The sequence below is a fragment of the Anarrhichthys ocellatus genome, unplaced genomic scaffold (assembly GCF_004355925.1).
Source record: "Anarrhichthys ocellatus isolate YVR2014 unplaced genomic scaffold, GSC_Weel_1.0 scaffold10, whole genome shotgun sequence".
Classification (NCBI taxonomy): Eukaryota; Metazoa; Chordata; class Actinopteri; order Perciformes; family Anarhichadidae; genus Anarrhichthys; species Anarrhichthys ocellatus.
Window position 1 is genome coordinate 9920110 of NW_022280040.1, and position 27221 is coordinate 9947330.

The 27221-nt window shown below is 42.5% G+C and overlaps 1 protein-coding gene across 1 annotated transcript; it reads right to left on the reverse strand.

The window, feature by feature from the left end:
* Window positions 1-343: 343 nt before the first annotated feature.
* LOC116384980 (cadherin-10-like) lies at window positions 344-27221 on the reverse strand. The gene is made up of 12 exons (XM_031850112.1): window positions 27059-27221; window positions 21544-21886; window positions 14558-14852; window positions 12002-12121; window positions 10630-10797; window positions 9745-9926; window positions 8740-8993; window positions 7677-7813; window positions 7415-7536; window positions 6640-6748; window positions 5502-5753; window positions 344-1676 (listed from the first exon to the last, which is right to left on the reverse strand). Exons 2-12 carry the CDS (start codon window positions 21760-21762, stop codon window positions 1186-1188), a joined length of 2349 nt encoding a protein of 782 aa, XP_031705972.1. The 5' UTR covers window positions 21763-21886; window positions 27059-27221; the 3' UTR covers window positions 344-1185.

Sequence of the window (27221 nt, forward strand, 5' to 3'; positions counted from 1 at the left end):
ATGTGTAGTGCTGAAACGGTGAGCTGGCAGCTGTTCAGATTCGAAATCAAGTGAAACGACGTGAGAATGTGATGTGATTGGAGGTATTGCCATCTCCACAGCTGCCCACTAATCAGCAAGTGTTCTGTGGAAAAACCGAACACTTGCAGATGAGTGCTCTCACGAGTGCTCTTCAAGTAACTCAGGTTTTCTTTTGTGCTGATCCGATCTCTGATCCGTGATATGATCCTAACCGTGAGCTTTATGATCCGTTGCACCGCAAACAAATACTGATAGAACTCTCCTAGACCTTTGCAAAAACATCGGAAATGTAAAATTCACCGGCGTTTCCCTGTAAAAGATCTGTACGGACCAAGAGCAACACGCTTTCAGTAACCAAAATCAGGCAATGGATTCAAGCTATGCTTCTTTTTTACATCATTTTATTAAGAAAATAAGTATAAAAATATAAATATAAAACAGTATGACTCAGCATTCAAACAGCATGAATTGCCAGTGTATGACAGCTTTCCTACAACATACACTTTCCATTACACATTACACCTAAATGATGAAATGAATTCACAGTTTGACAAATAAACTGCACCAACCACTCACATGAACATTGCTTGTCAAACAAAGATAGCAAATAGTATATAGGATGTCCATCATTAAAAACACTTTGTACATTTACAGTATTTAATGGAGGTGGCTGGAAAAACCACTTGACTCCTTCTCTACCCCCCCCCCCCCCCCCTAAACCTGTCCAGTGCCATTAAACATTGATAGTATACAAGACTACTATCCCTCAGGTCAATTACAAAACACATTGTCCACACCATTGTTCACAAAGAATCCTAAAATTCAAAGGCATCTTTACTGATTATGATCAAAAACAGTAAAACTTTGAGAATTATACTGTATCCCCATTAATGAGAAAAAATTCAACTCGGTTCAAGTCTTGATTTCCATCTCAGCATCCACGAGTGGATTGCAGGGAACCTTGAGTGAATCGAGTAGACTACTAGTTAGCGAGCTAGCTAGCAAACTAGACAGATAAACAGATAGATAGCTGGATAGATAGGTGGACAGACGGTCAACTAGCTGGCTAGCTAACAAACTAGACAAATGGCTGTCTGGCTAGCTAGCTAGATAAACAGACATAAAATATGGACTTGAACAAATGAGAGCGTGTCATGGCTCTGCCTAGGTCTCTCTGTCGGGGCTCTTCCCGATGTACATCTCGGCCAGCTTTTTGAACTGCGGTCCCCAGTTGCTGAGGTAGTCGTAGTCATGGTCCCCCTCGGTGGTGGCAGACTCCAGCGAACTGAGGGACTCCGCCAGTGACCCGCTGCCCTCGTAAGCATACGTGGCCAGGGAGTCGTAGGGGGGCGCCGTCGGATCCGTATCGTTCTCCTGCAGCCGCCCGTGAATGAAGTCTCTGACGTCGGCGTTATCCTTTATAGGTGATGTCCTCCGAAAGGGAAACAGCATTTCGGGAATGATGTCCCGACGCAGCTTGTTAGCATCCATCACCTCTGGGTTGCGCAGCGTGCCGATATCAAAGGCCTGAGTGTCCTCCTCTCCACCCCCTTCATCGTTGTAGCTGACAACGTTGTCTCTGACATCCTCTTTGGAGATGATCAGAGGCTCCTTCTTCCTCTGTCTCCGCAGGGCAGCAAACAGCACCACGATCACTACACAAAAATAGTGGGAAAGACGGAGAGAAAGCTCAGCATAAGATGTGTGCCTCCTAACATGTGTCATGCATTAAAGAGCACAGGGGAGCGGGAGCGCAGAGGGGAGACATATTTGCTACCAGTGATGAATCCCCAACACTGCCTCAGGCATTCACCTCCTATTATTAAAGATTCAGTGAAAAAGCTTTTTCTTTCCTTTCCCCCTTGAACGGCACATTCACTGTATGAAATGCACGGCGGTTAGATGATCCTTCTTTCTTATTACTCTCTCTCCAGCATGCAGCCTCGTATCTCATCTCATTCATTCTCTTTCAGCAGTAAAAGACAATCGGAGATTGCAGAGTGAGCATGTTTCCAGAGAGTGGCACTGTGTGGGAGCACATTTTAAATAAACACATAGGAAGCAATCTCTCATTGAGGACAAGCACAAATCCTGCTTCACCTCTACTCCTTCCTTTTACCTTTTATTTGGTCCTACCAGCAGGTACTGTGGGTACTGAAGTTGTCTACTTGCCTCCCACCTGGGTGTTAATTACAACACCTTCAATGTGGGTTGTACAGGGGGTGGAGGTGTCTGTTTATAAGGTTCTTTACGGACATTTGTGACTGACCAGTGCCACCATTTTAGACAGCGCAGAGGCCTGCAATGAGGTGGACCAGCTCGGAAGAGCCGTTCCAACTCAGCGCCTGGCCGTCGGAGTCAAGCGGAGGTGAATGCGGCAGTCTGTCGGGGGGTTCTTGTGCGAAAAAGCATCAGATAATGAGCAGATGTCATGATATTTTGCTCAAGAGGAGAGAGCGCAGAGTTTAACCTTCGCCGCACTCGATATGTGAGGGACGTTCTGCCCGACGCCAGACCGGGAATTTCATATTCGGAGGTAAAAACAGGCAGATGGAAGAAAAGCTGGTCAAATATGTTTGTCCCACTTGTTTGGTCAGGGTGCAGATCAAATGGCAAATAAAAAAACTGATTTTGACAGAAGAAAGGTGGATTCTAAAGGAACTCACGGACATGGTTAGAGGCTCATATGCAGCACATTAAACATCCACAAGGACAGTTTCATTGAACAAGAGTATGTAAGGACTTCTACAGTCACAATGTCTCGTCATAAATGCTCCTATCGAGCACTATGCTCGGCCAAGCGAGGTAAAGCTCAATGACAGTTGAAACCCATTACTTATTGATACGCCCTTGACCATGAGCACTACGCATTTCTGCTTTTTGCTGGGTAAAATGATAGGCACTTCTGCTGCTGTGGCCCGTGTGCTGTTACACACCGCATTAGATCACGAGGAGGGCTGAAGTGGTGCTTTTTTCGCATGTCAGGAATTAACACGCAACCTACCGGAGAAAATGCACCGAACATTCCACAAAGTGGATTTATTTGCTAACGAATGGAGCGTAGAACCACAGCGCTCTTTGCTGATGGAGAACTGCCGTGCATATGTGTACAGATGTGGCCACGGCTCAGGAGGTAGAGATATGTCGTTCACTCATCGATCAAACCCTACTTGGTTTTCAATATGGTTTTTTATTTGCGTTGTCATCAAAATTCACACACAACCAATCTGTTCAGGATTCAATTTTAAATAGAGCACACATTTCTTCAACTTTCAGGGGGCAGCCCCAGCTCTAAATACAGTGGACCCAGTTTTATTGTAGGTATGACTAAGACCTCTCACTGAGTATCCAATTAGTTTGAGTGTCCCGATGAGTCATTATTCTTTTGGCCACATAGAAAGTCAGTGCCTTCCAACACAACCTTTCTTTACTATTCACATATTATGTGATTTACTATAAAGTAGACTGACTAATTCCAGTTCATTATTTGGAATACTATACCATAGCCCTGTTTAAGGGCAACAAGTATTAAATGTCACAATAACGGTTTTAATACATTAAGATTCAGAGCTGGTGCCAGCCAGAGTGGGGACTGCTGGCAGAAATGTATATTTTCAGTAACATTTTATTGATCACAGTGAGTTGGGAAAGCTTTCAATCGATGTCCTGTTTGTAATGATAGAAGCTGTTGGAGCAGACGTATTCACATTTGTTCCTCTCCGTGTGGGCACTCAGCAGCATGCACTTGAGCAAAGCAACTCACTCTGCACCATGCTATCGACTTTAGCCCCTTGGATTGGCTGCAGCATGGATCATATGAAAGTCCTGCCTGGAGTGCTGATGTCCTGTGTGTCGAGGCCATTCACCAAAAATCACCAACATTAAAAAAGATCAAGATGAATGTGCGCTGCGGTAAGGTCATTGAGATCATTTCTCTGGCTCTTGTCCTACCAATAGCTCATACTGAAAGGACAGCTGGTTCTGAGGACAGTCATGGTGGCAAAGGAGGTCCATGTGGACATTGACGGATATATGCTTCTGTAGTTATTACACGCTACTGACATTAATGTGAGCTAATATGTCAGGTAGATGTCTGCTTGTAGATGAAAGTGACATGTTTGACAAGTGGCAACATCTTTGGAGTTGACAGAATTGACTGTTTTCTAAACCCCACCCCCTGAACAGTGACGCTCCAATCATCCTTCCTTTTCATGTCTCAGTGCAATTCACAAAGTATGGATCGCGGCCGCTGATAGCACCTTGAATTGTGAATGACTTACAATCGCTATCTTCCCCATTTCAAGGCCAATTTTACAAGAGACGTTCGTGGTAATACAGCGCAAACACAGACGTGACGTCTTAGTGGCTGAATGCAATACGCCCTGTTTTTATCCATGTTGTAAAGTACAAATGTTGTCTTTGCGCCAAGACAGATAAATAAAGTATGTTTAAATGTGACCGAGAGAAACAGTGTTTGGGATTCAGTATGCAGTGATCAGTGGATCACTGATCACTTCGAAATGTGTTTCAGTTGCCACCGACTCTGAGGATGCTAATAACTTGACTGGAGCTGCGTGTGGCTATCAGCGCTGATCTTTGTGATTCGGACTGTTTTTATAATTAGGCTCATTTGCATGATAGGGGACAATTTTTGCAACAAATGTCTGCATATTAGCTAAATGAAATACATGCAGAGGAGCACAGAGACGCTGTTTTCTTGTGAATACAACCCTTTGACACAATAAATCTTAAATCTAACCTCTGTATTGCAAACTGTTATCATCCAAACAGTGTTATGTTGACTGCATTGGAATGCGTAATAGTGTTACACAGTATCATAGAAGGGCTGACTAGCTACCGTACAAGAACAAGGCGTCTCTGTATTTACACGTCTTCCTCAGTCGTGGACTGGTGACGATGCCGACTATTTGGCCTCGGACCATGTGGCTTTAGCCTCAGTCTTCATGAGTCAAGTGACCCTTTAACAGGGTCTTGATTTAAGAAGCTCAAAGCAAATACATAATAATTGGAGATGGAGTTTCCAACTAACTCACGGAGACAAAGTTAATCAGTAATCATAGCAAAATAAACGGTTGCTGGCAAGAAAATGACACGTCTGCTTTTGTTAACTTCCGTGTGAATGCACATACTACTACAACTACACCTTTCAAAATCTGCCTCTGTTATCGCTGTAAATTGTATCTGTGCAATCCCAAAATGCATGGCAACAGTAACTAAGGGGGCAGGATTTAGTAAGGGAACGTTGGAGAGTCTAAGTATGAAGTTATTTAGTATACAGCAAAGCCTTGTGAGGCCAATCTGGGATGTTTTGGTTCTCTGCGATATAAATGAAATTGACTTGAATTGAGTTTGTTGCCAAAAGCAGCAATTTGCAATCCTAACTAAAAAAAGAAAGAAACAACATTGCAAGACAGACAAGAGGGTTGATATTTACATGCTCATACATGGGGGGGACTTACTGAGGAGGATGACGACACAGAGCAGTATGGCCACCAGAGCTCCGGTTGTGAGACCGTCAGAGAAGGGCAGGACCTCCGGGTTGCAGGTCTGCATGTTCCCGCGGCTGTCACAGGCACACACGCGCACGATAAGCGTGCTGGTGCTGCTCTGGATGGGGTAGTCGTTGTCTGAGATCACTACGGGCAGGAGGTACATGCTCATCTCACGCCGGCTGAAGCCTCCCCTCCGCGTCTGGATGTTGGCCGTGTTATCTGTGGGTGAAGCTCGTCAGTAATGAGATGCCTCACTCAGCTAAGCAGACGCAGGTTTGTTTGTAAAATTCCAGAGTGTAATTTCTCGTCTCCAGTTTAGCTCCGCTACAGTCTTTTCATTTCGTCTTGTGAAATACATTCCAGTAGTTGAGGAGCTTTCGTTAATATTTACTGTGATTCAATCCTAAAACTAAATAGAGAGCCAATATACAGATTCAGCATTTGACGTTTTTTTCCAATCAGTTCCTGCAAGCTTGCTGAACAAGCTCTGTATGTCTCTCTCTCTTAGACAGGCTGGGACAATTAGCCTATACCACTTTTTTCATGAACATATTTTTTTTTTGTAGACTAAGAAACTAGCATTTGTCCTTAACAAAATGCAGCATAGAAAAATGCTAATCAATCTTTATTTACATATATAAAATGTATTTATTTTTTTGTATTCTGTTCTAATTTATGATTTCTGCACCCTATATCGCTCTGTGTGTTGTAACATAACACGTTCTTTGTACACATAGCCGGGCCGGCCGCCTGTTCCTCTTAGTGCACGTTAGTGCATATGAGCGTGCCCCACGGGCTAGCTCCCGGCCGCCGCTCTCTTCTGCATCGTAACTGCCACCCTCCAGTTCCCCCTTCACATAAAACACCTTTGGCTCTGTCACCACTGCTGCCGTTGTTTGAACTACTGCTAGCGCTATTAGCACCGTTAGCTGCTAGCCGCCGGCTCTGCCGTCGCCGTGTCGTGAGCCGTGTGGAGGCAATAGATATTCCACTCTGGCACCTTTAAAGTTACAGTCCTCGCAATTTTCATCATATCAACATCTTTAGACTCATTTTAACATACATCAGTACATTCAGTAAAAATGCCAAAGAATGTGTATCTTACCTTCCCTGTCAACAATAGTGAAGTTTGGATTGGTGGCACTTATGCTGAAGACAAACTTGTGTCCAACGAGGGGTTCGTCCGTGTCAACGGCACTTATTGTCTGAATCAGCTGCGAAGAACAGAGCGAAGTATGAGGAAACACATGGAAGCTTGTAATGTGTATGCTTAAGGAGGAATCCTATCCAAGCACTAATCTAAAACACGTGATGCAGAGCAAAGCGTGTCTTCTTTTTTCTATTTCTGTTTGCATGCTCACTTTTGTGAAAAAAAGAGTAAACTGGGGCCAATCAGATACATTGTAGACAAATCTGCAATTAGCGAGGAGTGTTTGGATAATTAAAGGATTTGCTGTCTCTCGAAACACCAGAGCTGTAAACACTCGCGTTGCGTTGTGTGAATGGCTGAGCCCCGACACAGATCCGTCAGTATGCAGCGTGCACATGGAGGCAGCACGGTGGATGCAGACATTTCCTCTGCAAATGTTAAGAAGTGACTGATAGATGATCACTGCCAACTCCTGTTTGGCTCTTTGCCCAATAACACCGAGAGCTGCCTCCTAATGTCAGCAATGGTTCTCCGAAGACCTCAACCTCACGGTGCACACTGCAAGGATTGAGCCGAACACATCCTGCTTTCAATATTCTTCTTATGAATTCCTTTTTTTCCTGTTGTAACAAACTCTCAAAAAGACCCCTAAAGCAGAGAAGGAACCACACCATGAATTATATGTACCGTTACACCCCGATTCATATACACGATCATGAGTTTGAATCACCTGTCCTGCTTTGACATTCTCGCAGACGAATGTGTCATAGGACATTGCAAATTCAGGGGCGTTGTCATTGACATCCAGCACCTTGATGAACACAGGCACTCGAGTTGTCTGCCGTGGGTTATCTGAAATAACAAAGAAAGAAAACAATGACATCAGCGTGTTTTTGAAGAATCAAAATATAAAAGCACCAATGTCACCAAGTCAGTAAAGGTCATATATGAGGAACATAAAATACAAAACTAGTTTTAGAAGTTTAAATTACTTATTTCAGTGGCCACCACAGAGATGTTGTGCCATTTGGACATTTCTCTGTCCAGCGCTTTCAGTGTTGTGATGGTGCCATTTACAGAATCGATGTTGAACAGCCTCTCTAGATCTGTATGCCGATCAATAGAGTATCTGAAAGAATAAACACACAGACGTGCTGTCGTTAATACCAACACATAATGAAACCCCATGCCGAGGGAACGCGTCTCTGTGATATTTGCATACCTGTAATATTGCTCATAAAATGTAAGATCTGTTCTGCTTGCACGGATCTGTCCTCACAAGGCAAACTCACGAAAGTAGCTCTTTACTTCATAAAAATGTGTTCTGCTTAGTACATCACTCGTCGCCGAATGACAATATATTCCACGCTCCCCATTGTGAAGAGATGATACATCTTTCCCCATGCCTGCTCATTTGTCACAGTCAACTTTCATATTCCGCTGAAATTTGAATTTGCAACACAATACGCCATGTGGCATGGGCCGAGAATGGCACATCCCTTTGTCAGGAGACGGGCAGGTGCCATATGTGTGGAGCTGTGTGAATCGATACAGCAAATTAGGCTCCTTCACTTTGACTTTGTGCCACGGAGGGCTTACATAATTGTGGGAAATAAACAGTGTCTGTATTCACTTCACAGGGCCACCGCCATCATCCACTGGGAAATAACCAGGAGGGACCCATGAATAATATGCCCCCCCCCCCCCCCTTCCACACTGACAAATGGCTAGGCTGATGGATTAGATATAGCCTAGTGGGCATATTTTCATTTCCCTGCTAAAAACACTGATAGGAGGCGTTGTATTCCTACCATGGGTTTGCTTGTTCTCTTATTGATTTTATACTAGAATAATTAAAGCTGGGACAATGAGTTTAAAACAATCACATTACTGCAATACAGCATTGCTCCACTTTGGTTGCTGGGGAAATCTTTGCTTAACAGGTCATTGATTCATTCCCAAGTTTACTAAATAGCGAGAACTTAATTCCCGAGGAGAATGAGTTTGTAGGGGAGCAGATTTGGCAGCCTGGTCCCGCTGTGTCGTGGTGCATACTTGACTGGCTTGTTGTCAGCGTCGGGGTCCCTGGCCGACACCACGCCGACGAAGCTGCCAGCAGCCGTGTCCTCGTGCACCTCGATGATGTAAGGGTTCCTGGTGAAGACGGGGGGCTCGTCCACATCCTCCACGGTCACCTTGACCGTGGCGTAGTCTTTGAATTGCAAACCGTGGACGAACCTGGCGTCTAAGTAGGTGTTTTTCACCTCCACTCTGAACTCGTAGTCCCTCTTGCTTTCGTAATCCAGTGCCTGGAGATGAAAGAGCATCAGAAGTCAAGCTGTAGACTTTTCCATGAAATTCCGTCCGCCTCCAGGATTTTTGATAGGCAATTCATTACATTCCATTTGTCCGCCTTTATCGTATTCATCCTTTCAATTCTAAGTTACAAATCCATGTGAGGAATATCTCGGAGATCTCAGGAGGAATCTAAAAAGAGTTCCTAGCAAAAGACTGCTTTATATTATTCATTTCACAGGCTTAGCGTATCTGATTTTACACTGCAGTTCAAAAATAAATTCTGTCTTTCTCACACGAATACACGTTATCACAGGGCTTTTTGTCATCTGAAACTGTACTATTCTGTCTTTCCATTGAAGTTAAACTTCCATATTGAGTCAATATAAAAGGACAGATCAAATTCAAACATATACTAAAGCATGAAGAGAAACCCCTGAAGGTGAAATATTTAAACTACTAAAGAAATGATGATTTTAAAGGCATATTTTCTTCACACAGGTGGTGTTACTTGATGCATTTGTTAAAATGTATTTCATTTCAAGGCTTTCTGTGGAACACTTCAACATTTATTGAAGGCCATTCATTGCAGCTGTATGAAAACATGTCACTCAGAAGTGTTTTTGTCTGATTGCACAGCCGTTGTCAATCAAGTCTTGGTCACATGACCGCTCACAACAGCTGCGTTTGATGCTGGATGCAGACTACAAAGCATGAGCAGTAAAGCTCATAATGGAAGACTCCCAAGCACCAGCAATATATTACCTTTTTGATTATGATGACTCCCTCCTGCGTGGTCTGGTCAGTGATAATGTTGAATGTGTCATGACCCCCGACGACACTGTACTCCATCTCAGCATTACGCCCAACATCTGGATCATCGGCCTTAATGCGTCCAATGGCACCTCCGATCTCTGTAGACTCCACGGCGGTTACACGGAAGGAATCTATGTGACAGTTGGTGAAACAAAGTCATTGGAGACTCGTTTGTGCACGCTCGTCTCATGAGTAGGCTATGTCGGGTTGGGCTGGCTTAGATATTTTCAAAACCAGTTTGATATTAAGCTGAACACCAGACCAGTATACTGGACTTTACCACTAGGTGTCCCCCTTGACTCATCAGCGGCTCCCGAGTGGAACACAATGACTACGCCATGATTTGTATTTTCCCTGCAGTGTTTGCACATAAAAATTGCAACATAAAATTTCGTTAAACGCATTGCCATGATGCGATGCAAGTTGGAATATTAAAATTTAATATTGAATTTCCTGTTGTTAAGTAATGTTTATATTTATATAGTTACATTGTTATGGTAGTTATGTTATAATTTGAACACACACCATGAGCTTTTTTCTAACCTTAACCAAGTGTTTTTTTGCGTAAACCTAAGCAATCGTTCATAACGTTAACAACAATGTGCCTTTTTACAGGCGTGATGCGATACTGATGTGAAAGTATGACATTTTTCTTCGGTTTGGAAATATCGACATTAAAGGCATCCTTTGGTTTACCAAAATTTTTTTGTTTTTCTGGCAACTGGTTTGTACAAAAAACTGGACCAGAAGAACAAGAAAACGACCAAACTCTTAACATATTGTTTTGAGGTTTAAGATATCTTTTATTATTTTGGGTCTAAATTGGACTCTTACGGTTAGCAAAGCGCGGCGGACTGTCGTTCACGTCGGAGAGGGTGATGCTGACTGTCGTGGTGCCGGAGAGCCCGCCCATCTGTCCGGCCATGTCTTTAGCCTGGATCACAACCTGGTAGTTCTCCTTGACTTCTCTGTCCATCCCGGGCAGGGCTGTCTTGATGGTGCCTGGTGGGGAAAGAAGCAATGTTATTCCCACCACTTTTGCCAATTTGATGGAAAACTTCACTTTGGAAAAGTGTATCTTCCATCTTACTGAAAATGAGATAAGATTAAGATCAATTTCATCCCTGTGCTCAACCATGTCTCCTCGGAAATTGCATCTATATACTTCTAATTTGGTTTGCCAATTACATTTTAAAGGGGAACTGTAATTGCTGCCTGGATTCTGTTCCCTGGCAACACGTTCCCACTGTCAGGTTTATGTTCAGAATCCAAGTCGTAGGAGGTGGTCTGGGTCGATGTGCCTGCAGGGCTCAGAATGTTGAACCTAACCACACGCAGGACTCATGATGTCAAACAACAAAGGCATTTTGGTCAAAGGGGACTTCTGCGGAGCTGCATGTAAATGGAGCCCAGCAGTTTTGGTCTTGTTAAACATCATTGTTCTGACTGTTGTAGTCATGTTAAATGAGCACATCCAATGTGTATTTAAGACAGTTTGCAGTTGCTGGAGTGGACCTTTGACATCGGCTACCCGTTTCCCTTTGCCAGCGTGTAGGATTTGCTGGCGTTTAGTGGTGAGGTTGCAACAGATCGGATGATCTGAATCAATGAAACAATGTAACCATCAAATAAATAAATCTATCCATAAATCTATCCTATTTCTAAACAAAGCATGACAACACTCGCCTTTAAGATGAAATTGCAAGTTAATGCTTGTAATCACTTGTCATTTAAAAATGTTTCCAAACATTATGAGGGATCTGACACTGCAGTTGACTTCATGTTTAGGTTATGAAATGCTTCCTGATTGGACACTGCCGTAGGTAGCACTGGTGCCACTTGATTTAGTACCCCGCTAGTTTGACGCTAGCTCGTATCTATGGATCGAGGAAGGACATTATGCACACATTCAGAAAAGGATTTCTGTCCATATTTCCATATCCACATGTTACTACAACTATTACAAATACACACTTTTACACAATTTGTCATTTCAGCTGAAATAAATAACCATCAATGTGATTTGAAAGGGAATTTACTCTGTGTGTTCAGATCTTGACTTCAATAGGATGCAAATAAGTCCTTATGCTGCTTGTTGAAGTGTCAGAAACACGTATTGAGTATTACAGACATCTGTTTACATCTGTTTACAGACTTGCATGACGTTAGCAACTGCATCCGGGAGATCCTGCTGGGTTTGTCTTACCATTTTCAGAATCCACAGAGAAGTACGGTTGTCCCTGGAGAATGCTGTACACAAGCTTGGCACTGTTCCCGTACGTTTCATCGTCGGCATCATTGGCGGTTACTGTGGCAACAGATGTACCTACAAAGAGAACATGCAAAGTCAAGTTTAGTGCCGAAGCAGTGACACGTGATCAAGTGACTGACTCTGCATGTGTTTTATTTACTGTTTGTTCATATGGAGAGGATTAACCCACAAAGACCCTTTGAGCAAAGCAGTAAGTTAAACTGACTAATCTTTAATTCCATGTTCATTAAATGTAATTAGTTGGCTACAGGAAGGCAGTGACATCTTAGTGGAATCAATCGGGGACATTGGTCATTGCTTTGAGAAGAACAACAAGGTAGATGATGCAGCTGCTGAAACTGTGAATCAAACGTGATAAGCTAATGCATGCTCTATTCTGGCACCTGGATGGAAGTGATTTGTTTGATTAAACCCCGTTGTCCTCGTAGATGGATCTATTAAATGTCAGTGAGACTGGAAGTTACATCGTCGAGACTTGAAGTGAAGGTACAACGTTGCAGCACCGGAGCCAACGGCTAACCTACGGAGCTTCCATTGAGTTCCATTATGATGTGTTCAACCTCTATGCAGTATATTATTTTCCTTCAAAAAAACGTTATCATCATGTGTTTAAATGTAATCTTGTAAAATGTAGTTTTTCACAAGCAACTTGAATAAATCGAGTTGTTTGAAGGTGTTTTCACAGCAATATAAATAAGCTATTAGAGAGGGAATTATGACCTGTTTACCTTCCTAACACAAGCTCTGAGCAGCTTATAATAAATCATTGAAACTAATAATGCCAAGGTTTTCTCATATCCCAACTGTGAGCTTTGTGATCCATTGCACCATCACATTTTTACATTGAACAAAACCCTTACACATTTGTTGCATGGCGGCTTTAAGCTAAATATTTCTAATCATCAACTCAATTAACAAAACACTATGTTGTTGTACTCGTTGTTTTTTAGTAGTAAATGTTATCAGTAGGTTTCAAGTTGGAAAGTACAGTGTGTATCTTTGCAGAATACTGTTCAAAATATAAATACAAAAAGAAAGAGTTGCTCATTTTGCATACAAGCATTGCTGCTTTTAGCTGAGCGAGGTCGTATTACTGATGCACTTTTCCCTGACCTCTGTTGTCAGAGTCAGAGGTGTGGCAACATTAGATAAATACTGACAAGCTTCTGCTGAGGACCTGGAATAGAATTACTGTGCTCAAGGACGCTGCCTTTCGCATTTCCTGCTGGGATTACACCCAGCACCCGGTGTTAGAAGTGTTATTTGGCAACATGAAACTAGTACCACTCACACTATCACTAAAACTCCAACCACTTGGACCTTACACACAATACACACGAGCCTCCACGACCAAGTGATAGGTGCTTGGATATGTGCCATCTGTGTGCTAAAAGAATAAAAATGATCAGATTAATACATATTTTAGTCGTAGAAAGGGCTCAGTTTCCCTCTGATATCCTGTCATTGAGTCACTTCCCAGTAAAGTCCCGCATAATCCACCCAAGCGTTTCAATAACACCACGCTTCAAATACTGTCCTTGGCATTCAGGAGACCTCTGCCGTGTCCTGTTGGGGTCTCTGACTGTCTCCGTGCATACTAATGAACCCTTGAACATCTGTCCCACTTAGTCCCAGCACTGATGGCATGAAAGGGAGCCGCTGGTTCTTCATGGCTGGCTGGCTTTATTAACCAGTTTGTTCAGTCTGAACATATAAGGCAGATCCAGAGACGAGCAGTGGTGACCCTGACCCACCTTTTTCCTGTATCCATGCAGCTGAGAACTCTAAGAACGCTGCGTTATGAATTCCAAACAGGCCGTTGTTGTGTCTCATATAGACAATTGGCTTTTGATATACCCTTGATTGCTCCTGTGTATTAATTGTTGGTTGCGTAATTGACGGTTGATTTCATGCAGCACACATTATTTTCATAAGCTTTGTTTATATTCGTGCCAATTGGTTTATTTATATGACTTGAATGGAATGAAGCTGAGCGCAATGAAGCAAATCCTTAATTGGAAATCCAAATCCTCAATCTAAACTTTCAATATTTCTACTGCCTATTAAAAATGGCAAATGGCACTACTTGTTATGAATGGCCAATGAGCCTGGCCAAACAAATAATCACAAAAAGAGTAAATGACTTTGAAGGAGTGAATACAGTGTCGCAATAGGCCGGTCCATCTGACGGATGAACAACACTGTTCAGTCTTTTGCTTTTCCTTAATTGCCTTCTAGCATACTATTAATTATATATTCCCATATGCTTTTGCATTAATACACCAATTACCATTGAATTTATAGGTTTAAACAATTATTTTCTCCCTTACTTGTTTAAACCATCAAAAATACAACTATAACAAAAAGCGGAAAAAGTCCAATACAATATTTGCCTCGAGTCAAGAGTGACTTCTTCAAGTTGCATATATCGTCCAACTAACAGCCCGATCAACAGTTAACGTCTCGAATATAATATCAACCACAACTTACCAACTTCAGACATTTCGGGGACACTGGCGAAGTAGATTTCCTTCGCAAACTTTGGCTCGTTGTCGTTGATGTCGTGAATTTTGATGTTGAATTCGGTGTCGGGCTCCAGCTCTGCATTGGTTCTCCTGTCCAGCACCTTTGCAACGAGTGTGTACATAGCTTTCTCCTCCCTGTCCAGCCGCTTGGTGGCGTGGATGTCCCCAGACTTCTCATCGATCAGGAACAGGCTGCCGGCCCCGTCTCCGGTCAGAACGTACTTCACAATGCCGTCGCCTCTGTCCATGTTGGAGTGCAGCTGAAAACGCCAGAGACACATTTCTGTAGAGTCAAACTTTTCTTGCTCAATGGAGTTCTAATTACACTCTCTTCTGACAAGATGGCAACATTGCATTGCTGTGTAAAGTCAACATCTACAGAAAAATGGTCATAATAGTTATGCTGCATATTTACAAGACCTATTCATTGCCTTTGAACACCTCTCCACATAATAACAAGTCATTTCCTTCTTTGTTGCAAACACCAAGTCTATTTGCAATACTATGTGCTGTTTTTTAGTGTGGTCTAAAATGTGAACATGCATACATAAAATTCAATTAAATCAAATAAAAAAACTAAAAAAAAACTGAGAAAATGTGCTTTCCCTGCATATCTCCAAATTAAGCTTTATGCCCTAGTTGCCAATTCGCTCCCTTCCCCTCTTTCATTTTTAATTGAAAACTACTGCAAGCATCAGTTTCAGGTACGTTTTATCTCCTTCGTCTCCTCACATGCCTTCGTTTGGCCAGTTTAGCTATTTTTTTACATTTTTTATTTTCTTCTTCTAGCGTTCCGACTGTACCTCGACACCTAAACTACACTAAGTTTGTATTCTGATGCCCCCAAGTTAATTGACTGAACATGCAGTACATAAACAGTACAAGCCACACGACCTCCTTGGGAATGAATACATTGAAGATACTGTTTGGCCTTCTAGATGTATGAAGACTTTGAGATATTCCTGTGATCACTGATGGTGTGAACCCACCGGGGGTCAGATCTGTCTCTGTCTCAGAACAGAACATGGCCTTGGCAGCCACAGTGTGGAGAGTGACCCACTCCATTAGTTCAGATCAAATTAGTCTCACATTTTTCTTCCAAATTGTGCCTTTTGAAAAATTATGAAAACCTGACCTACAGCAACAACTGCTAAAATTAGTCACCTCTGACCCATCCATCACCTTGAAGCGTCTCCAAGCGTCAAGGAGGAGTAATGGCGGCTCACTGTGACAGACACTTGATTCAAGCTCATTACTGTGCTGGATCTGTCAGCAGTTCTATTTAGGGTGCTATCTCATGGGTTCACATTTTAAATGACAAGTAGTTAGGGACACAGAATGTACGTCAGCAACATATTAATATTAATGTCTGCGTGCTGTGAGGGAACTAATTATTTCTTTCCCGCAGTTGGAAGAGTGATGTCAACAGTACAACTTTCAATGGAATGCTGAGATGTATTGCCATCTCTCCTCAATAAATAAAGAAATGGGATGCAAATGAAAACGAGATGCTGTCAAGTTCAAATTAACAATGTGCGGAGTATTTGAAAATATGTTCATGCCGGTGAACTCCATTATCCAAAGAGGAATATCACTCAGCTTTCATTTTCACATATATTTGTGTTGTGGCACGGTCTATTCATATGAATTCAGTCCTGAGCTGAACCGAAGGAGAGCCAAGGATTCATCACGTGTTATGTATTTGAAGGCTGCTACTGCGTTTGACTATGAATGATGCTGCTAATTTTGGTGAGCAGGTTGATTTTTTTTGTCTTGGAATTGGCTTCATATCTGTGCTATGCACATTTCCCCCCCAAAAAAAAAATCTTGAATGTTGTTACAGTCACCTTTTCTCTACTTTGAAATGCATTGTGTATGGAGTGGCGCTGTAGGAAGCAGAGGAGCATGCTCACTAAGCAATGGTTGAACATACATCATTACTGATACCATTCAAACACACCTCTCTGCTCCCAGCGTGATAATTAGACCACGACAATTTCAGACCGAGTCAGACCACAACAATTGCATTTTTTTTTCCAAATGGTTTGATCGTATTCTTCAGTAGGTTTCATCTGATTATAACCATATATATCTGGTCCTGGTTGTTAATCCTGAACCCGAGCAGCGAAAAACAACAAACCTGGAGCCATCAAAGCAGCCTGCACGCGATGCAGCCGAGCCGTCTAAATGATAATAATGATAATGGCAATTTCACAGTCTTGTGCTATGTATTTTACATATCTCCCCTAGTCTACGTGAGGGGGATGCAAACCTTTACCTCATGCACCTTTGGTAATTAATGGATGTCAACACAACGTCAGCTCCCTAATCATATGGGTAAACGGGTCTTCTTCCCGTGGCCGTATAGATTTCCTACTGAGTGGAACTGCGCTAGTTAATATGAGACAGTATACCCTCTAAACACAATGGTGGGCCTGTACATATAAATAAGCCAGCAACATGGAGGCTCATTATTTGATTACTGCAGGGATGTGCTTTAGAAATGAAAAATGAAAGAAATAGGATGAGGAATTTCTACTTTGTTCTGGCTTCCCCGAGAATACAAGAAAGTCGATATACGATTATTGTGTCGCATTTTGTTTCACAATGTCTCTCGTTTTGGTCTTGGGTATGAATTTCCTTTACTGCGGCTCAGGGGCGAGGATCCCCCAGTGGGAACGTTTCCCCGGCGCTGGCTGGCCCTCGGTGGGCGTATCTCCTCCGTGGTGTAGCGACCTGCTCTAGATCGGCTGGGAAAGGACCAGGGTGAAGGTGGCGCTTAACAGCAACCCTCAGTCAGACCTTGCCTAACTCAGAAAGTTCTTCATTTATCTAAATGTCAAAGTGCACTAGATCGATGCAGTATTTCTTTTGAAGTCAGTGAGGGGCGTGCAAACGTTAACAAACATTATTTGTCCAAAATAATCCTGATTATGAGTTATTTTTGCATTACTCAAGCAGCACTATTACTATTACTTGAGATGTTGAAAACCAAGCCAAATAGATTTGTATTGACATACACCAGAAGCGAGTGATATATGCTGATCTAACATGTGTTGTCAATCTCTTACATCTAGAAAACTGGCGTTGATATTGCGTGTGACACAAAGTGTTTTGCACACAGCCTTAACAGAATCAAATGTTCGCACTACCACTCTATATTTGCAAAGATTTAGTTGCTCTCCTTTCAAGGCCACGCAGCACAAACCCAGCCTTTTCAAGGCCTTACAACAGAAGCACAGAAGAGAGCCTTGATGAGTTAAAGCGCCTTGCACAAACACTGAGGAATTGTCAGTAAAGCGGCAAAATCATTGGCAATTCTGTTCAGGTCTCTGCTAAGCATTGCTCGCTGCTGCAAAGAGGAGATAGCAAAACGGAGTGCAGAATGGATACAGAATTACTCGTCCTCCCTCTTCCCCTCGGTCTCTTAAGACATAGACAAGAAGTCCATCGTACTGAAACACTATAATGTATGTTATGCAGGTTAAAGTTGAAGCTTACGGTATATCTCATGTGATCTGCAGTTTCCGTTGCAAGTTCTGCACAATTGATGCAGCAACGTGTCGGACAAGGCCTCGAGGATACTCATTCGGCAAAATATTAACACAACAAAGTGAGCTAACTTGCATATTCTAATTTGGAGCAGCACATTTTCTTTTACAAGGCACAAGACAATACAGTGTTGCAGGAGCTTAATAGGATTTGGTTCACTTCAAACACGCCACTCAGATGCTCCAGAACCCAAAGTTTGCGGTTGTATTGCTCAGCATTGCAAGTGTTCACACTTCACAGGCCTGCTTAAGAAGTAGGGCACCGCAGCTGCACACAGTGAGTGCTCGCACTCATTAATGGCCCCCGCGGAAGATTTGACGCCCTAGCGCTCGATCCGTGCACAGCCGCTGCACGGCACATTTACAGTCATGAGGTATGCTACGCTCTCTGACGATACCAGCTGAGTAAGTGCTCAAAACCTTACTTTAACGAATGCAGTTACTCTTTTTTTTTTTTTTCTTCTTATCATTCTGTGAGGTACCCGTCAGCACCGCTTGGCATGTAAGCTTCAAAGCAGCATGTCTTTTTGAGCACCTTGATAAGCAAAGTGAGCTGCATTTATTATCCGCCGCCGTCACAGTGGCGCACCGCTTCCCTTTTCCGGCTACAAAGCGAGCCATACTAGAGCGCTGTCTTTACATCAGACTAGATTGTTGTCATCGAGAAATCAACCTCAAGTGACAGTTGCTCTGTGTGTGTGTGTGTGGGGGGGGGGGGTTGATTGGAGAGGTTTGATTGAATGTGAAATAAACAAGATCTCCCACAGTGCACTGCAAAGGCCATTACATAATCTTTAGGAGGACGGCCATCAGGGCTCTGATGGCTCTGTGCTGGACGTGAACGTGTTTTATGCATGTGGTCTTTGTTCTCTGTCTCCCTCACTTTACCTCTCATTTGTTTCTCTGCCGTCGTCATTATCCAGCCATAGTTCCGTGTATCTATTGCTGCATCTATTACAGTTGCAGCTAATAAAACAAATAACACTTTTTCTTTGTTTTTCCAACAGCAAGCCACATACACTGAATTTACAATGATATATAAACGGAAGGCAGGCGGCGTATCTTTATATTCCTGAAGCTGGAACAAGATGGAGTTTGGCCTTTTCGCTTGAAAAATGACCCAACCTATTAATCAATTGTCAACATAAGAGATTAGTTTTCCGTGGATGGATTTATCGATGAGTTGACTAATCATCCAACTCCAATATCTATCCATCGACTTGTTTTCTCTCCGTCCATTCATCTTCTTGCTTGTTTTTTTTAGGGCTGCAACTAACGATTATTTTCATTATTGATTAATTTGCCCGCTCTTTTCTTGATTAATTTAATAAATAGTGAAAGGCAGTTCCTCAGAGCCCATGATAATGAAACGATTAACAGATAATCTTACTGTTTTCTTTGCACTTCTTCTCATTTTCTCTCCACCAGATAACTTTTTGTCTCTATCCATCCATCTCTCCCTGAACTTTTCTTTCTCTGTGTAACCGTCTCTCTGCCGCCGTCGCAGTCTGTCTCTGTATCGAGGACTCCAACGTTAAACTGATTGAATTAGTGATACGGATCGCCGCAGCTTCTTCTGTAAAGCCGAACGGCAGTGGGTCTGCCCTGTATTCTTCTCTGGGTAATTTATTACAGCCTCATGTTCCTCTGACAGTTTAATGGTGAGTGATATTGGACACAGGAAGAGCAGGGAGCTGGTGGATGTGATTGCTGTCATGCCACAGAAGTTTGGTGCCAGAGAGCATCAAAGACTCGAGAAGAAAGCCACATTGCAGCAGTCACTGACATATCAATGGATGGCCCCATTTATAGTTAGCGATTGCTTTGCTGCTTCGTCACATCACGCAACGAGGTGAATTTCATTGGCCTCGCTGATTGATATGTTTTCTCCCTCCTCCTTTTCTCCATATTCCATTAAAATGTGCTGTTCCTTTCTCTTCACCACATCAGGATGATGGTTTCTGCAGAAGAAGTTGTCATACCCCCCCTACTCAACCTTGCACAAGACACTTGTTTACTCCGGAGAATGAGGTGTGTGATGAAAGCTAGCTTCCTCTGAGAAAATTGGCTGTCGACAGTCACCTCATTTCCCTCCCTGGAGTTATAACGGTAGCGTTCCCCATCACACCTGTCTTCATAGCGCTAGCATGGGTGAGCTGACAAGAAGCTCTCTGATCTGGGTGGGTGTGGAGGGGGAGCATTGTCCCGGAACTCTTCTTCTTTTGTGGGTTTTTTAGGAGAAAAATGTCCTGCAAGAGCTGCAGTTTTATAATTTGGTCTCAAAGCACTCTACGGTTGTCGGAGACTGGCTTTAGTTGGATTTGTATGGCCATGAACTGATATTGATTATCGCATTTCAACCTTAACTTGTCGGTGTTTCTTAAATCACCATAGAATTACAGTCTTTGTCAAACTTATACTGGGTGCATTTATTTTAATTATTAGTTCACTTTGTTTATTGGTTGGCCTGTAAAACACGATGATAGTCTTGAACTCTTGAGGGTCCGTAGAGTGTCAGAGTTTAGTCTCAATAACTGAGCAATGGGCGTTTCCCTCTCCTCACGGCTCGACAGTGATTTTAAGGTAATTGACAAACCGATTATTGGGCTCTCTTTGAACAATAACTACGAAAAAATAAGGGCAGCAAAACATAGAAAATGGTCACCCCAAACATTCAAAAATGTGATATTTAAATGTTGCTGTTAGTCAGAACTGGAACCAGACAATGCTGCATGCACACAGGCATCTTTGGCAACTAATATGGCAACCATATTTCCAGCCTAATTACCAGCCTGGCAACCACTTTTGAAAGTTATTGTTGAGCCCTGCCACTTATTCCATTTGAGTTTATTTTAACCGTGATGCCCGTACACCACCTCCTGGCGTCATTTTGAAATAAAGAAAAGTGTTTAAGTCTTTTATATCCAGGGTGTTGAATAGAGCTTGCCAGCAGGACGTTTCAGCTCAATTGGCTCATGACTCATGTACCCTTGGTGTTATTGACTGATCTGAGCGGTGATTATGATGCTTGTCAGGCTGAAAACAACTTAATATGTAACCTTAAAGATGCCACATTTTGTTGTTTTAGATATTCTTTTTACATTAATGGCATCTGCAAAACAAGAAATGAATGGCATTTTGATTTAAGATATATTAGTATGTTTTTCACTGAGCAGAAAACGTGATGAAGAAAAGTAGTGCACAAAAGGACTGTTGGAGACCGGAGTAAAAGAGGGAATTGCATGTTTGCTCGCTGTGTATCTGAGAGCTCCAGTTAACTGTGCCGGTAACAGCCAGCTTTCTGGCAGCCCATTCGTCTTCAGCCAATTACATCAAACACTCCTTCAACAAGCTAAACCTTCTATAATTAGTCTGCACACAATGCGTTTGGGCACGTTACCTTGCCGACATATTGATGGTCATTTCCTGCATATTCCTCCAGCAGAAAGAATTGATTCCACATCCATCCACGTTTGGACCGCTGAAGAATCCTCCCGTCACTCTCTGGCATCCCAAACAGATTCCCAATATTCCCAGGTGTGAAAGGCAGAGCAGTGCTGGGCCACAGGATAGAGAGCATCAGGAGGAGCACGACCTGATTGGTTATCATGGTATCCATTCAAGCTGGGAAATGTCCTGGACGACGTCTGAATTATGGTAATGAACTTCTGGTAGGATGAACACTGGAAGGCAGTGTCAACAGTACAGACATTGTATTCCTCTCTTTGATGTCCTTTAGATCCCTGTGAAAAGAGGACATCTTTAGTGAAGAAGCACTTTTGTATCACCTTTACAACCAGAAGAGCCACTGAGGCAGCATGCAGACCACAATAGGGCAACACTTCTGTGCACAACACGTGTGTATGCCGTGTCTCTCTCTGTGTGCTTCACTGTGGCAACAGCTAATTATGCAATCAGCAAATGTGCATTGTGAGAGTGTCTGAGAGCTAAAAAGTCCCAATTCAGTGATTGGATTTGTCTTGGATCAGAAACGGAAAAATGAAAAATACAGGTTCATGAACAACATTTTAAAACATATACATATATCTATCAAGGTAAAATAATCATATATGCAAAACTAATGCAGTGGGAGTCATTAGACACACTTCTATGGAAGTGATTAATGACTAAAATACATTTAAAAAAAACATTGCAATGTAATTGTATCAATGAAAGCCTGCGATCACCACATTGCATTTGTCAAATTTGGTGTATTCACTGCAGCTCCAGCTCCCTGGCATGTCTCCTGGCTCCCTTGTGTTTGAGTAGTGAAAGAGTGAGCAGCACTACACTAATTATAAGTCGCATTACCGATGATTCGCAAACAGTGCTTCACAGCCGGTGAGTGTATTTGAACAGCAGAATGCTTCTGACGAGAGTACAAGGCGCCACTGTAAAACACTCGACTGGAGCTCAGTTTTTATTTTTATGTCCCGCTTCACACTCATTCAGCTACAGAGCTACAGATCGACCTCCGCTGCTGTGTGGAGAGATGGATTGCCTTTCTATATTTATTTATTTAATTTTTCTTTTTTTCAGCCCCCTGACCCATTTTCCTCCAAGGTTTCACCTTCACTTTGTCCATGCATACATTACTGATAGTTACTTCCATATTCTCCTATTACTCCCAATACACAATTGGAAATACGGGTTCCAAAAGGGTTCTTCCTGAAGGGCTACGGTTCTGCTCTTAACTATTTTCTTCTCAAGATCGATATTTGATTAAAGAGATTTTTAAAGATTTTTTGTAAGACTAAGGGTTCTCGTCAAAGAAGGAAGTACAAGTTCTTCAAGGACTGTTGAAAGAGTTAAAAGACGTTCACAGCCAGACCCAGAAACTGTTATATAGAACCGTTATATATGATTAAACTTACACCTTTATTTCTAAGAGTCTATGTTGTGATGTACTCTAAAAAGAGAACTGTACATTCATGTGACTCATTACCAGAATGAACACCTGGTATCTGGCGCTGTGATAAGGCGTTATGTGTTTTTGGTAGTCTAATAAATCTTGCCTCTCGTTCTAAAAAGGGCTCGTTTAGTAGGGTCACCGCACGAGGGCTGCAGCTCCAGAGTCGTCCTGACAGGCGTCCGCCGTGTCCCTCAGAGGCACATGCTGCTTTAGCAATTCCTCCGCTGCTGCTCAGAGCTCTTAAATAACAAACCGCATTGTCAGTGGAAGTCTTCACAAGGCCTGCTACTGTCGATGAAGAAATCAGTGCTATGGTCCCATTGGAGGAAGTGAAGTATGGCATATCAATGAATGCAATTCTTTACAAAATCAAATAAGTGAGCTAATGAGATCTCAAACGAAAATGTTGCTCATTTAGCTCGAGCTTAGTCACGCAGACAGTTTCCCTCAGTCGAAGCTTTTTGACTGAGTTGATCAAAGTTTTTAATCTGAACGTTGCCATTAGGACTATAGACAAAGTAAAGCGTGCAGACATGTGTTATATGTCTCGGTCCCAGCGACAGCAGCAGGGTTGAACTGATCAAACCTTCCGATAATCAATATACGATTTACAATAAACGTATCAAACAAGATGACGTAAATATGAATTACAACGCTCTGACGCCGGAGCAGACATTTGAATGTCTTAACATTTTACTGCTTCAGTATTAGAAGAGATGAAATATAGATTGTGTTGATACGTGCTACATTTCTTATGTTATTTTCCCCGTGCATGTCTATAATGTGGCACGAGTGTGACAAGTGCGTTCCCGAAAATCAGGAAACGCCGCCTTGCAATTAATCTAGTCTGATGCTTGTGATTGCATTTTCTAATTATCATTCCAGCCTGTCCTTGAGTTTTAATAGCATTCTGGATATTAATCTTTGATGTGGTGTGCCTATTAAGCATTAGGGCCAGTGTGTCTTTTCAGAATCCTTCCGAACACTCCATTAAAGGATGAGCGAGCATGCTGAATCAATGCCAGATCCTATAGACCCGAGCTGAATTATCTCAACTCGTTCAGCCCATTAAATGGTGGAGGTTTATTAAAAAAGTTGTTTATGATTAGATTAAGTAGCAGACAGTTTATATGGCTTGGCATTAACACCAGAGATGTGAAGGGACCAAATAGTTAAATATGCTTTTAAAGTGTTGTCGAGGGCTGTTATTCTTAATCTTGGCTAAGACATATTCTGGCAGGAGCTCCGCTCTGCTCCATTTTTTTTGTAATCCACAAAATTATACATTCTTGTTTTGCTGAATACGAATATCTTTGATCAGATATAAACTAGCTGTTCATCAGGATATTCTTCCTAGAAAAGCACAGCCGTGCATATTAGTCTGTTCAAAATTTGAATGCACACGCATCCCCAAATTTCACACTCAAGCTCTCCCGCCAACATTAAACCGAGCAGTGCAACTAAGCACTTTTATGGCTTCTCTGACTTTAGTGGGGCAGTGATTATGTGCAGCAGAAGTCTGGTTGGAAAACATTTTTTTTTTTTTTTCAAGAGGTCTCGCATACTGAATCTATAATCCTCTATACACAGGAGAATACAAACACCTAAACTGACCATCTGTGCGTCATGTTGGTGCAGCCTTTGGCTCAGACAGTGTTTATAACATACCACTCTGTTTGCATGGGTTCACCCCAACATTGCACTTTAACCCAGAAGCAAGTCAGTGGACTTAAGTCATAATAAGTCATATTTTGACAGCCATTTTTTTATAACTTTCCTTCTGGTTTACATCATAGAAGCAACACACACATTAATACACAGATGCAGCGCTGCATTAAGCATCGACCATCTTGAACACAAATATCACATTCATTCATTCAGGGGAGGAATTCAACAGGTGACTATATTGTATGAGAACCATAAATAAACGCAGAGGAAGAGACAAAGATGGAGAGAGGGCAAAGGAGGGTTTGCAAGGTCATAAAACCGGTGCCATGATTAGTCTGGATCATCAGGACCGGCACCGTCCGTCCAGTAACTGACTTACGGCCGCTGAATGCAGCATGTTTTTGCAGCAGCGAACACTAAGCGTACATGTGAGTCGGGTGCGAGAAACTAGTGTTTTGTGATTGTCAGTTTGAGTAGCTCCAGTGATTGCTTTCTGGTATTGACGGAGCAGCACAGACGAGAGTGTAAATCTGGCATGAGGGGCGTTGATGTACCGAGACGCAGCAGCCGTTCAAACCTCCACTTGGTGGAGCCCTAGACCTTCCCAAGCCTGCCTGCCGGCTGCAGTCTTTGGCAAACCTCAGCGAGCTTTACTCATGTTTTGAAATCCTCTAAGCAATTTTGTGATACAGTGCACACTTCCTTGCTGAAAAGCTACTTTAAAAAGGGATGGAGGGCCTTCTGTTGACAGTGACATTTTAACATGAAATCCACTCGATTATTTAAAAAAACGCATCGCTTGCATTGGGAGGACTTTAGTCGTGTGTATGCATTAACAAGGTAATAATAACCAATTAACCTAAACATCTGTCTCACTAGATATCCAAGAACTATGTAAAGGAAAGTCTTTCCCAGTTCAGCATAGCCAAACCACAAAACATACACACTGACAGAAGATACCGTTAGAATATAAAGATGCTGCAATCTAATTAAAAATGACTCAAATGTCCGTATTAATTCCATTATTATTCAATCCCCATCCTTGTTCACTATTTCCCTCAAGAATATGCACAGCTGTTTTTTTGTTTTGTTTTAATAAATATTCATGTTTAATCCTTTAAAACCAGCTGGGTGAATGCTCACGAGAGCCTCTGTGCTTGTGTGGGAGGATGGATTCCCACCACTGAAAGGTCACTCCATATCTGACAATAATTCAGGGAGCGCGTTCGTGGCTAATTTGCACTAAACAGTAATGGTGTTACACGGATGACCCGGTGCACACTACTACACCCTAATACATCACTTTGGTGGTTGTAATGCTGGCGGCACACCCGAGAACTACTGTCGGCGGTTTAGAAGGAGCCAAGAAGAGTTAAGGGGTGGACTAAGTTTGCGCCGCGGAGGATATGCACATGTACATACTCGGCAGCACCGCCGGCTGCTCTCGCCGCGCTCTGCTCCAGCACCGCGATAAACACCTCCATGCGTTTTTAGAGATAGGAATGGTACAGCGCCTCTCCATCAAATCTGCCCAGAGCACATCACAAGCATGATTCGCCCTCAGTGCATCTCAGCAGACAGGCCAATACATCGACACACACACACAGAGCTTGGCATCGACACTTGAACAGGTGCACACACAAGAGCAGATGCACTCACACACACACACACACACAGACGTACATACATTCATATATATTGCATACGTGCACAAGTACATGCATCTACATATGTTAATACGATCCACTGATGGACAGTATGGAGTCCGGAAACCACTTAGTTAAGTGAAGCACTTTGGATTGGGTGACAAAGTTAATGCTGATTTTTAGAAAGCACAGAATGACCACAAGCAATATACTGCTCATCCTAAAGTTACATAATGCAGTTGTATTCACTGTGTGACAGGTGTCATGATCTATCATTGAATTAAAAGGGAATGAACACATGCTTAAAAAATACTTACTTGTACTCATTTTTACGTTTTTAATGAGCTCAAAGTTGAAATTTCCCAAAAATCTGACTATTGACAATCTACAGTGGTACTACCGCATACAGGTTTTTTTTTAATGTTCATTTTGAAGACATATCTCAAGATCAGAGTATTGAACAGCAAATCCAATCATTCCCCGGTTCACTCGATTTAGCCGTTATCAACCTCTTTGAAGTTGCAACACTTATTTTCATCAGATGTCAACACTGCTGCGTTAGTCTGGCTTTGTCACAGTGCAAAAACAATATGCATATATATATATACCCGCAGATCATCCTCTGGAGTCCTGAGGCAGACAAAATATAAATACGTCCCTAAACAATAATCAGGAAAAAAAGCCCTTACCTTTAGATTCACACAGCTTAGCATCCATCCGTGTCACTGAGTGCACTGTACTGTGTTCCCTACTCCTTAGCAGTGCTTAGCGGTGGAGAATCTGACTCCTCACGGCAGTGCTTACATTCCAAGACTGACAACAGCACAGCTGGTGTGAATGTGTATGGCAGTG